Source organism: Podarcis vaucheri, assembly GCF_965113315.1.
Source record: "Podarcis vaucheri genome assembly, chromosome: 2".
Lineage (NCBI taxonomy): Eukaryota > Metazoa > Chordata > Lepidosauria > Squamata > Lacertidae > Podarcis > Podarcis vaucheri.
The window spans coordinates 98,171,617-98,185,120 of record NC_138760.1 but is presented as its reverse complement, the minus strand read 5'-3'; the positions used below and the strand labels follow the sequence as shown (position 1 = coordinate 98,185,120).

The 13,504-nt window shown below is 39.4% G+C and overlaps 1 protein-coding gene across 12 annotated transcripts in view; it reads left to right on the top strand.

Moving 5' to 3' along the window:
• LOC309524607 (contactin-4) overlaps window positions 1-13,504 on the top strand; it is a 547,669-nt gene that overhangs the window by 432,710 nt on the left and 101,455 nt on the right. For 11 of the 12 annotated variants that reach the window (XM_082209344.1, XM_082209342.1, XM_082209337.1 and 8 more), the window contains 2 exons: window positions 10,444-10,580; window positions 12,312-12,441. In XM_082209344.1, the coding sequence (XP_082065470.1) occupies window positions 10,444-10,580; window positions 12,312-12,441 (267 nt within the window). Of the gene's footprint in view, window positions 1-308; window positions 434-10,443; window positions 10,581-12,311; window positions 12,442-13,504 lie in introns of those variants that run through there. The other variant, XM_082209340.1, reaches the window with a different exon arrangement.

The following is a 13,504-nucleotide window of genomic DNA, read 5'->3' as shown; positions in this document are numbered from 1 at the left end:
CTTGGCAGATGGATCAGGCATTGCCTCACTATCGGTGCCAGAACATCCTGTGTGGCGCTGGGGCTCTGCTTCAGCCTCTGAGAGCCCTTCCGCCTCCTGGCTCTCCCCTCTTTCCTCAATCGCCACTTCCTGCTCATCTCCCTCTTCCTGTTCCTGCTCCTCCCCAGCATTCTCTGGCAGTCCCATGACATCACACACACCCTTCTAAGACCCCCCCATCTGTGTTGCTCTTGCTTTCTTCTGAGGATTGAAACCCCAAAAAGCCTTCCTCTTCCTCATCAGTCTCCGCAAATATCTCCTTGAGTTGCCAATTGTGGGGTTTGGGTTTGTGGGAGTATCGCGCATGAAATTCCTCTTGTAACTCCGGCGCCTGGATATTCTCTGCCGGTTCCCATGAGTTCTCAGCTGCAGGATCACCCTCCCAAGCCACTAGGTATTGCAGCCTGTTCCTTTGCCACCTGGAATCTCCTCTACCTCTCCACCCTGCTCTACCACTGGAGGAGGTTCCCTGGCCTCCATTTGATACCTATGTGCTGGATTGTATGGTGACAGCAAGGACCTATGAAAAACAGAGGTGCCGTAAAATCGGTTTGTCGTTGCTGGGCTTCTCTTGATTGCTATCAGCCATGCTGCTTGCTATTTTCATCTTTCTACTTTTAATCATTTCTGCAAATCCTAGCTTCGTACTGCTCCTTTGCGCTGTCTCCCTTGTTGTTTTGGCAGTGTCTGGTTTGTTTATTAGTAGCAGTTAATAAACCTGCTGTGATTTGTGACCTTTTCCTTTTTAATACTTTTTCTTTATTCACATTAACAGAAACTTCGATATCTTTCCCTTGATACCGCTAATCCTGTTTCTTTCTTAAATGGATTTAACTTTTCCCACTCCTTGTGGCAGATCAGTATCAATTGAGGGGGGACGTATTAAGTTGTGTTTTCGTCCATCTTGTGTGTTTTCCACTTTTGACAGTCCCATGAACCATCTTAGTTCTCCATTTAACTTGCATAGTACTGTTATTTATCACCTTGCTCGTTCCTGTTATCCTTTCTCTCACTTTCTGAATCATGGCTTACTTTTCCCCCCTTTCCTCCTCTGTTCCACTGAGTGAACATTGTTTATTGAGAAGTTGTTCAGACCATGTTCAATGAGGGTTAACCTCCCTCCACCCAGATAAGTGTGCATGTAGGAATGCCACTTTTGGATTCATCAACAATATCTTCTCTTTTGATCTAAGGATCCCTCCAGACAATCTACTTATTGAGCATTCATCAGATCTGCCTTTCCCAACCCTTCGTTTTTAGGTGTTGTTAAACTACAGTTCCCACCATCCTTTGCCATTGGCCATTCTGACTGGGGTGATGGGGGTTGTAGTTCATCAGCATCAGAAAACCTAAGGTTTGGATCTGTTTCTTAATCAACTTTGATTTCTTTTTACACTTATAAGTTGGTTCATGCTTGTACTTAAATGAAAAGGCAACTGATTAATTCTATAAAGGTAATAAAATAAAATAATGTAGGCCAGAACAGAAGCATGTTTACATTTCACATTAGCACTGGCTACATTTTATTTTATTTATTTCATAAAATTTATATAAAATTTAATTGCATATATTTCTTTAAAATCCTCAAAGTGGTTTACAAATGGGAAAATAGTCTCAGCTTAGACCATATCCCTGTATTTTACTTTTAAAAGTTAACCTTGTCTAGAGGTGATGCCCCACTAGCCTGCTGTTTAAGGTGATCAGTGTTTAACTTGGAGTGTTCTCTTATACGAATAACTTGACTTCAGCTGCCTTTTAAATTTGAAAATGCAAACCACGAAAATGTACCCCAAGTTTCATCAAAATAGCCATTCCAGACCTGTCATTCTGAAAGCAGCTTGTCATAAGATCTCATATAATATCCTGCATTAGTGACAAAAGCTGAATGGTAACATCTTTAATCTTTCTCTCTTTTTTAATGTAAGAAATATATATATATATATATATATATATATATATATATATATATATATATATAAAATGGGGAGGGGGGAGACTGCAATGCTGGCATTGTTTTTCCAAGTTGTTTCTACTGGGTCAAAAGTTCACATTCAAAGAAAGGAACACTGGAACGTATTTGATATGGAAAATCAAACTTGTCACTTACTTACAGCCTTTCTCTGTGAAATGTTCTATCATAATGCATCCCTGGAGATTAAAATCTGGCTCTAACAGTGTTACTCTTTTAAACTGAGTTATCTGCCTCTGTGAATAGCAAAGAAAGCAAAGGAAGATGAAATTCAAATTTGCCTGCTTGCCGCAGATAAACCAGACTATCTTTTTTTTGTCACCAACCATATTATTCAGCACTCAGTAAAGTTGTTGAAAGAGGTTTGCTTGTTTGTTGCTGTTATGCTGACTCTAGTTTTCTTTTGCGCTATATATATATATTATCAGTGGCATCAACATGCTTCATGTTCAGTATGGTTAAACAGGTTGACGCAGGGTGAACAATTCAGCCTCTTTTCCTCCACCTCAGTTGTACAGTTTCACAGCTTAGCCTAGTAGCATGTGTGAAGGGAAAGCAAGTTAGGTTATAGAACATTGGTACACTTTAATCATCTTGGGATAGTGTGAGGAAGGAGGGCACAGACTCTTTTAAGACTGGCCAGGTGCTTTTGTTTTTGTCTCTCTGCTTGGAAGATTCCTGTTTGCTTCTGCTGCTTCAGAAGCCACAGACCTGATTGAAAATGTAGCAACCTGCTTTGTTTATCCCCTGTGATTGTCTTGCAAATACCGTATTTTTCGCTCCATAAGATGCACTTTTTTCCTCCTAAAAATTAAGGGGAAATGTCTGTGTGTCTTATGGAGCGAATGCGTGGTCGCTGGAGTCAAATTGCCCAGGGGCAAAAAGCAGATCGTGCATTTTTTAAAAAAATATTTAGAAAGAGGGAAGGGGGTATTGAAACAAAGCCGCCGAGCAGCTGATTGGCAAGGGATAGGGAGGGAGATAAGGGACTCTAGAGATAAAGGAGGCTGCCTGGGAGGGGAGAGGTAAAAGCACATGGATCCTCAGGATTTTTGCATTGGGTCACCCCAAATTCTCCATCAGATCACATAGCATGTCCATGGCTACAGCCTGCACCAAAAAAACCCCACATCCACTGTTTCGTGGGGCCGCAATGGCACAAAAACATGGTTACAAAGCACAGATCCACATGGATCCTCAGCATTTTTGCACTGGGCTACCCCAAACTCGCCATCAAATCACATAACATTTATGTGACCACAGCATGAACCACAAAAATCATACATCCACTGTTTCGTTCAGAATTTTTTTTCTTGTTTTCCTCCTCTAAAAACTAGGTGCGTCTTATGGTCAGGTGTGTTATATTAAGAACGTAAGTCTGGTCCAGTAGCACTCTTCTTAAGTTCAGTATCCTGTTGCCAATAGTGGGCAACCAGACACCTACAGGAAACTCATAAGCAGGACATAAATGCAATAGCCCTACCCCTTTTCTGCCCTCCGGTAAATAGTACTTAGAAGGTACTGCTTCTGAACATAGATATTGCATACAACCATCTTGGTTGAAAGCCATTAATACCCTTTTAAGTCTACCTGATCTAGTAGCCGTCAGCAACCTTTGTGGCAGCAGATTTCATAAATGAATTATTGGTTGCATGAAAAAATGCTTAATTTATATGTCCTAAATCTCCTGCCAGTTTCTTTGGATGACCCAAGTTCTATTATTATGAGAGAGAGAGAGAAATGTATTTCTCAGCACCATGCACCAGTTGTCTTTTTTCCAAACTAAAAGCCACTTAGGCTTAAGTCCGGGGACACTTCCCCTCTGGTTAGTTCCATAATCAACTGTTCCAAGACACCATATTTTAGGGTGTTCTAGAAATTCTACCTCTTTCTTGTGACTAGAGCATGCATTTACCCAGTCTCTGTATGAGGGTAATTGAAGTCAGCCATCATTACAACATTTTCTTCTCCATCTCAAGATTGCTTCAGTTTTTTGGTCAACGATGTCCTTAGTACAAAATTATTTTTGTGACTGGTGTTCCCACTCACAGAGATTCTGCGAAAAAGTATTTTCCTTTTAAGTATTCTAGCTCTCAGCCTGTTACCAAACCTAATGTTCTGAAATAGTAAGGATCCATTACTGTCAAATTATATGGTTTTATATTGTCCTTCCCTTTTATATGTTTTTGTTGAACTGTCTGAACTGAAAAGGGAAGGAAGCAGGCAAAGCTTTGTATCCTCATCTATACTGTACATCTGAAAAAACGTACACTAACCTCAACTCTATTTTTAGTCTGCCTGAACACAGAATTTAACCTTGGTGATCCCTTGCAATAAAGTAAAGGTTTGTATCTCATTTAGAAGTACAATGGAGCCCCTTATGAGGCTTATGGGAACTATCTGAGCTAATTCTAAAAGAGCTGATCCTGATCTTGCAAAACAGCATCAGAGTAATGAAGTCGTTTGAACTGCTGTGGTTTAAAATATATATATTCCAAAGGGGGAAAGGAAACAATTATATCTCTGGCTGTAGCTTCACAAAAGTCAGTGTGGCTCATTCCTCACTCCTTTGGTGTGAACATTTGTGTGATAAGTGTATGCAACATTATGAGGTGTGACTGGTATAATGAAATTTCCTGCCTTGCTTACACAGATGCATATAGACTGAGACATTGTGAAGCAATCCAAAACTTGGAAAGTGTTGGTTTTTAGTAGGTTTACATTGCTGGCAGACCTATTTCTACTGAAGTAGCCAAAAGCTTTCCTGATGATATCCATGGCTCTAGTGAAAGTTTCCCTTTCAGTTAATACTGGATCTGCAGTGCAGTTAAAGGAATTTTAATTATTTAATCAATAGATTTTTCTTCAGTTAACCAAACAAATCTATCAATTCAGTTTTGCATAAGTTTGCATTTACATAAAGCTGAGATTTATTAAAATGCAAATACAATATTAACTCAGCATTCATTGGATTACCTTTGTCCCCACACTGTGATACTGTTTCTCAAGGAAGGCTCAAGGTGTCATGTGCACAATTCCTAATTTTTATCTTTGATAATAATAATAATAATAATAATAATAATAATAATAATAATAATTAATAATAATAAATTTTATTTGTACCCTGGCCAGAGCCGGGTTCAGAGCAGCTAACATCATATAAATAACACAGTATACATAAAAACAGGCATAAATTAATTAAACTACATCTTAAAATTAATTGAGACAAATTAAAATCTGGACAGATGTCAGTTATCAATCAGTTATCAGATTGAGAGCGGTTAATATTTTAATCATCTTTAGCATCTGAATACTTTAGCATCTGGTGTTCAGAGATATGTATCTTATTGTTTACTGTCATGATTAGGAAACAGCATACAAATTCACTTGCTATATGACAGCAAAGATGCATCTGGTATCCCAGCAGTGGCAAATCAAGAACTTCCAATGATCAACCCTCTACACAAGATGCCGCTGGGTTGTCAGGACATAAGACGTCTTATTTCAGTGCCTTTCACACACTCTCTCTCCAACACCTTTCCCCTTACAAGAAAAGATTGGCAGCAAGGCACGTGACCAGCAGGACAGATAGACACACAAAAGCAGGAGATATGCATGTTGATGCATCCATTCTCCCCTTACTAACATTAGGAAGCAAAGGAGCTCATCAGAGCTAAAGAAAGAGATGAAGTAATACACTCATATCTCTCTCTCTCTCTCTCTCTCTCTCTCTCTCTCACACACACACACACACACACACACACACGAGACCCCTCATGTTGAATGACTGCACACACAGACACACACAGCACAGTATAGCATCCTGTTCCCAGCTATAGCCAGATAGATGCATATGCCACCCACTTGTATATATAATAATAGTCTTGATCCTAACATATTGCTACGGGTCACCCCAATCTCTTCTGAGCTGAGTGAGATTCCAAGGGTCTTGGCTCTTAACCAGGGTTTGTGTTTCCTTTGGAGTGAGGCACAACAGAGACTGTAGTGCCTTTAAGATATATGGCTTTGTTTACACATATGTACACCTAAGCCTTGTTGGAGAGAGTGCAGAACATCATACCCCAAGAGTGTCTCCTGTTGCTTCTCCCATAGCTCAAGTAGGCTTGGGTTCAGAGCAGAAGCCAGCCATGCTCCCCAGTCTCTGGGTATAGCCTCTCCCAGCCAGTCTGCATGGAGTTTTTCCCCCACCTGGGGAAGCCCTGCCAGATGGGTGGTGTGTGTGTGTGTGTGTGTGTGTGTGTGTGTATATATATATATATGCTTTCGTAGATTTTCACGGGTACAGGAATGCAGGTTTTGGTGTCTTCGGGTGTCTTCCCGACTCTTACACGGGAAGACACCCGAAGACACCAAAACCTGCATATATATATATATATATATATATATATATATATATATATATATATATATTATTTCTGCTCTTTTCAAAAACATCCTGCAAAAGGACACTTATTCCTGCCCCCTGTAACTCTGGCAGCCTCTTGCTCCTCAGAGCCAGGGGAGGGACAATATTGGCATTGGCAATTGCCCTTAACGGCCCAGTACTCTGCTCTCTTTGTTTCTGAATGGCACCTCTATCAGCTGATCTCCTGAACAAGAAAACAGGTGCAGCCTGTATTTTTACAGTACACCCAACATTTTCCCTTAATACTCCAAATATCAGCTAAATTCTAAAATTTAAGAATTTAGAGGGATCTGGCCCCTCTGCAAACTCATCACAATATATTCACTAGGGGTAGGGATGTCTTTCTAAAATTGCCTCCCCTCTTTCCTTTCCCACACAGATAAACACACATTCCCTTCAGAGACGCCATTGCCAATTTCCCAAGGGAGCCAACAGGCAAAAGGCACCAGCTCAGGGTCCCAATATCTTTTGGAGTGCTTCTCCCAATAGAAACCTACCCACACCCTTTGGTCTTCATCTGAGGGCCTCTTCTGAATAGTTCCCTTGCAAGCGATTTGAGGGTGACATTAAAGGAGAAGGTTTCCTTGGTTGTTGATCCCCATCTTTAGGCCTGTTTGATGGAAATGTTTTTGCTGCTAGAATTTTCATTATTTTTTTCCTAGGCTTTCTTATGGGTTAAAGAAATTATTTTGCTGCAATGTATTGATTAGATTTCATGCTTTTGGACGAAAGGTTGTAGCATTTGGGACTTTTTAGTTTAGAGAAAAGACAAGTAAGAGATGACATGACAGAAGTTTATAAAATTATACATTACATGGAGAAAGCAGATAGAGAATTTTTTTTCTCCCTCTCTCAGAATGCTAGAACTCATTGAAATCCAGTGAAACTGAATGTTGGAGGACTTTGGACAGTTGAAAGAATGTGGTTCTTCATGCAGTTCATAGTCAAAATATAGAACTCACTCTTCCAGGAGGCAGTGATGGCCACCGACTTGAAAGGCTTTAGAAGAATTGCCATGTGTCCTCTTTTTCCAGGACACATCCTCTTTTCCAGGGGAAAAATTTCTGTCCAGATGGATGTTTTTTTTTATTTGCCAAAATGCCTCTGGCGATATTTTCTGGATGAGACATAGACCTAACTGGAGACTTGCTTTCCTCTTCTCCTGCACCACTCAGCAATACATCACAGCTTCTATAGCCTACAAATAGTAGGGGTATTTAAAATGAGAGTCGTCATAGCATCCTCTTTCTTTGCTCTTCAAAATATGGCAACTCTGAATTCATGGAGGTGAAGGCTATCAATGGTGATTAGCTATGATAGCTATGCTCTCCCTCCATTGCTGGAGGCAGCAATGCGTCCAGCTACAGTGGTACCTCGGGTTACATACACTTCAGGTTACATACACTTCAGGTTACATACACTTCAGGTTACATACACTTCAGGTTACAGACTCCGCTAACCCCGGGTTAAGAACGTTGCTTCAGGATGAGAACAGAAATCGTGCTCTGGCGGCCCCATTAGCTAAATGGTGATTCAGGTTAAGAACAGTTTCAGGTTAAGTACGGACCTCCAGAACAAATTAAGTACTTAACCTGAGGTACCACTGTACCAGTTTCTGGAAACCACAGGAGGGGAGAGGACTCTTGTGCTCCTGTTCTGCTCCCTGGTTTCCATCTGGCCACTGGGAGAACAGGAGGCTGGGCAAGATGAGCCACTGGGCCTCTTCTTAGGACTTCTCAGTAGTGAAGTGAAATGATATATTCCATTTATTCAGCAATAAGTGAAATATATACTGATAAAAATAAACGTTTACAACTTTTGGGTATGTGACTCAAAGGCATATATGTCGTTGGGTTTTGTGGGGGAAAACAAAATCACTGAAGCTGAGAATAGGTATTTTTTCATTATATAAAAGTTAATTTATGCACCCAAGGACATGAGTTGTAATAGTGCTTTTATAGACAAGGATGCCTTTTATTGTACACTTCACACTTGCTGAAAAATAGCCTTGGACTCAAGAATGCATGTTTTGACAAGCAACTTCAGGCAGCTCTTTGAATCCATAGATTATCTTGTTCTATGCAGATCTTTTTTGTTGTCTCTAGAATTGTCCTTTACAATACTGAAGAAGTGAGGTGATATAAGCTTTGTGTGATGCTAAATCTGTCAGTTGTAGTGTGTTGCTTTCTTGTTAAAGAAAAACCTGGGGCGTATCCTATTTATTTCTTATTATGTTTGTCAATCTGTTTCTCTCTCACCCCACCTCTGAATCTCTTTAAGTCTTATTTTCTTGGCATATATAAGTTTCTGAGCTAAGTTTCTTCAGCTTTTCTTTTCTTCTTGTTTTCTTTCTTCTAGATCTGGGAGAATCTGTACTGTACATTTGGAATTAGGTGTTCAGCTGCCATTAACTTTAGTTCCTTTTCAATTAATTCACCCAAAGGAGCTTGAACTATTCAAAAAGATCCTTGCTGCTTGTTCCTTGTTGGGTTTATCAGCAAGTAATGCTGATAGCAGAGATGGATTTAAAAGTAGCAGCATCATGTTGGTATTCAACCTGACACTTCTTGTTTATCAAGCTTTTGCTGCTTAATTCTACCCTTGCAAACCTTCCTCTGATCTCATCTAAACCCCTGGGGGATTTTAAAAGTGGTTGTCCTTTGTTGAAGAAATCTGAAATTGTTTTATCTGATTATAGAGAGACACAGCATTGTAAAATACCCAGGTTCATAGAGACCTCTGCTGGCATAGAATATACATATTTCTTTAAGCTTTGGACAATTGTGTGTGCAGATTTCAGTCACTATTCATTAAGCTCAATTATCTTTTGGACTCAGAAGCTTCTATATGGGGCTCACAGTAGTTTGCCATTCCAGGGATAGTTTAGCTGTCTAGTTTCTCTGATGTGGCAGCCTGAGATGTCCCCAGAACATTCACTGTCACTTGTGTTTGTTATCTGAAAGCAAAGTAATAGCAGTCTTATAAACTTGAAATACATATCTTTGGAGGCTACAGAGGAAAAAACATCCCCTGGGAGACTGTTTTAAGTTCCACTTATTTCCCCGAGCAAGTTAAATAAGTGGTTAAATCTATTTCATTGCAATTAATGGGACACGTAATGTTCTTAACTTTGGCTTGATTATGCTCATATATTTTCCTCTCAAATATGTTGCATGGGGATGTGTTTCTATCCCCTAGTCTGAGTGGATGGTATTCAAGGTTTACTCAGGGTACACCCATTGAAATTAATAGACCTAACTTAGTTAAGGGGACTTCTCTGAGTAAAACTCGGTTGAATACCACCCATTGTCTACAGAGATGGCAAATTATTTCTGATTTCTCATAGTTTACACATTGAAGCACTTTAGACTCGAGAGTAGACCTAAGTGCTTATGATTTCTGCAGGTTGGAATTTGATGCATGTAGTTTGCAAGCATATAGGATAAATTTGTTTTCTTAGGTACAAACATAATTGATACCAGGACTGGGCTGCATTTTTATTCTCTTATCTGGCAGGTTATTATGCTAAAGAAACATAAAGCTTTCCTTAGAAATAGGGAGCACATACACACTAAAAATGGTTTACTAGGTTAGCTGGCATAGATTCTCCAAAGGATATCGGGAATTGTAGCTTAGTGCCAGTTCTGAGAATTGTGATTTTCACAAACCCTTGGAGCCCTCAGTTTCAGGGTTTCCTGGGAGAAGGGGATAACTATAAGTTGGCAGTCTGTGCCCAATTCAGCACATTTAAACCAATGAGTACACTGGATTAATGCAATGGGGGAAGCCATCCAGCTAAAACATTCTTGCTACTAATATCTGTGAAAAGGAAAACATATCTCCTTATTTCTTTTACTGTGTCTCTAATGTTTAGAGACGAGATCCAATTCACTTTCAAGAACAATGCGGTATTATATAAATGTGTATGTTAGGAAGAAGGGCGTTTGAAGGTTAATGGCACGCAGAAAACAAACACTTGCTTAGAAGAGTGTTGCTGTCCTCCTTGCAGCTCCTCCAAACTGGATTCAGAAAATAAGTGACACTCATGTGGCCATGGAAGAAAGCATATACTGGGAATGCAAGGCAAATGGAAGACCAAAGCCTTCCTACAGCTGGCTAAAGGATGGCGAACTGCTTCTCCCTCAGGTATGAGTAATATTCAGGCTTGGTGTCCTTGATGCTTTTGAGTCGGGTGACGAAACTTGAAAAGATTTGTTGTGAAGTGGTGACCTTTTTCATCTCTGTATAGTTTGTTGCTGTTGAGAAAAAGAAATTAATGGAACCGAGTGGCCTTAAAATTCCATCTGTCCCATTGCAGACTTCCTTCCCTGCTGAGTGAATGTCACAGAATCACCTTGAGCTTTCCTTGTAGTTAAAACAATGACACTTCAAGCCATACTTTTCAAAGGCAGAAATTACCCTCAGGCACCTAATTCCCAGCCAAATGTTCAATGAAAGTTAGGCATTTAAGTGCCACTTTCTGCCTTTGACAAGCGTTTCTCTGAATCAACTGGAACTTAGAAGCTGTGGGACTCATTTCCAGAGGACATTTGCTATGAGAAGAAGGGTACATAAAATGGCTGTATATTTTTACACTCTGTACAACTCTGTAGGGGAAGGAAAAGTCATAATAGAAACGCTAGTTAAGTGTAAGTGTGAACTGTGAAAAGAGTGCATGGGAATATACTTACTCAGGCTGTATAAAACACCTTCCCTCCATTTCCATTTTTGAGCTTCTGATTTTTAATTGAACTTTATGGGAGGTAAACAAGCCCTCTGGTCTGTAATAGTAACCCCATTCAACTTCTTCAGATCTCTGCAAGAACTGACAACAAGGGAGTTGACCTATCATTAGCAGTGGCAGAATGAACTGCCTAAAGATTAATGATCTATGGAAAAGGGGGAAATCTCATTAGCACCCTTTCCATTCCATGTCTCACCAGAGGAGATCCTTTCGGGCCTTGAATGTCTCAATTATATAGGCAAACTAGGCAAATTATTCACTCTCCGTTATCAGAGTGACCAGCTTTTTTTTCTCTTAACCTGCTCTTTGATGAGTTGCCTAGATTCAATCAAGCTCTAATAAAGATTATGCAAACATAAAATTGCAACCCCACAGCCAAGTAGAAAGTCGGTCAGTTTTTAAAAAATTATATTAGTTATATGTTTCGTTGTTAAAAATACACCCGGATGCCTATTGTACACAATGCTGTACTGATTAAAACTGATAACGTGAGTTCCATATCCATAGGCTGACAAATGATTGCAGGGTCCTTTTGTTCCACATGCTAATTTCACTTGCTTCATGCTGGTCACTAGCAGATGGTCTTGAACTTAAATCACATTAGACTAAAGTAAGGATCGTTAAATGATTAACATTTACATCTTTAGGGTTTAGGGGTTTTTGATTTTTGTTTTAATTCTGGTGGGGTGAACTGCATACAATAGCTTTGCAACACTGAATGTGATTACTGTTCCCATTAACCTTCAAGGGAGCGGAAAGCTAATAGTTCTGCTGTTCGAAATCTTCTGAAGAACTTGCCTGGCATGATTAAACCACAACGCACTACAGGACAGAAGCAGTATTAGTTGCAAGTTTATGTACTTGAAGATACTATTAATCTAAATTGGGGAGGGGGTGATATACTGTTTAAATGGCATTTACCAACTACGATATTGGTTTCCTCCGTTCAGCAATTAATACGATATAAATTATTTATCAATAGATGACATCATGTAAATTGTTCATAAACATGCATTTTTAACATCAAAGTTGATTCCCCCTGACGGGTTAAAATAAATGATATGCTTGCAGCAATGCATAAATTCTAAATATGAGCTTTTCAAAATTGTGTTGTGCCTTTTGCTATTTTGCAGGAAAGAATCTTGATAGAACATGGGACGCTCACCATCACCAGTGTGAACCTATCGGACACCGGCATGTATCAGTGTGTGGCAGAAAATAGACATGGGACCATCTATATCAGCGCAGAACTGAGCGTAATTGGTGGGCTCCTTTTACTTAACAAATACTGAAAAATACATGTTGGCCTGTTTTGCTGCCTCTAATGAAGTCCACAAATAACTAATACTTACAGTATTTTTTGCTCTATAAGACTCACTTTTTCCCTCCTAAAAAGTAAGGGGAAATATGTGTGCGTCTTATAGAGCGAATGCAGGCTGCACAACTATCCCAAAAGCTAGAACAGCAAGAGGAATCGCTGCTTTCGCTGCACAGCAATCCCTCTTGCTGTTCTGGCTTCTGAGATTCAGAATATTATTTTTTCTTGTTTTCCTCCTCCAAAAACCTAGGTGCGTCTTATAGAGCGAAAAATACGGTATTTTTATCAGATTTTATATCAGTCTAGGCAAAAGGCCCACTCTGAGCAGCTTTAGCCCTTGTCACAATGATTGTCTGCATAGATGAACAAGTCATAAACACTTCATATTTGCTATCATCATCATTTTGCTTCAGCTGTTACAAATACATACTTTGGAGGGGAGAGGATAGATGATTTTATGCATAGTCTAGTACAAGAATTTGGTGGTCAAATTGTTCAGTTGCTTAGAGCATGGTGCTGATAATACCAGGGTATTGGAAGAATGGCAGATGATACCAGGGTATTGGAAGAATGGCAGATGAAAGTGATGGACTACATGGAATTGGAGGAAATGACTGGTAGAATCCGAGACCAGGGAGAACAGTTGGTGGAAGAAGATTGGAAGAAATTTAAAGATTATTTACAGAAATATTGCAAAATTAATGAATGTTAGAATGATGTTGGATTGAAGTTAAGTGGCTTCTAGCTGTAATGTTATAAAAGAATATGGAAAATTGGATTTCTAAATAGGCAAAAATTTAATGTTACAATATATTAAGATTAAAGACCAGGATAATAAGGAGGGAAAGAAATTGCTGAATTAATTAATTGAATTGGAACACAAAAAAGGGAGGTATGAGGAGGTCAGGGAAACAAGGATATGAATGTAAGATATGGAAAGATTGATTTTTTTATTTTTATTCCCCCCCCTTTTTTCTGTAAGTGTACTTACTTTTTTTTATTCTGTAT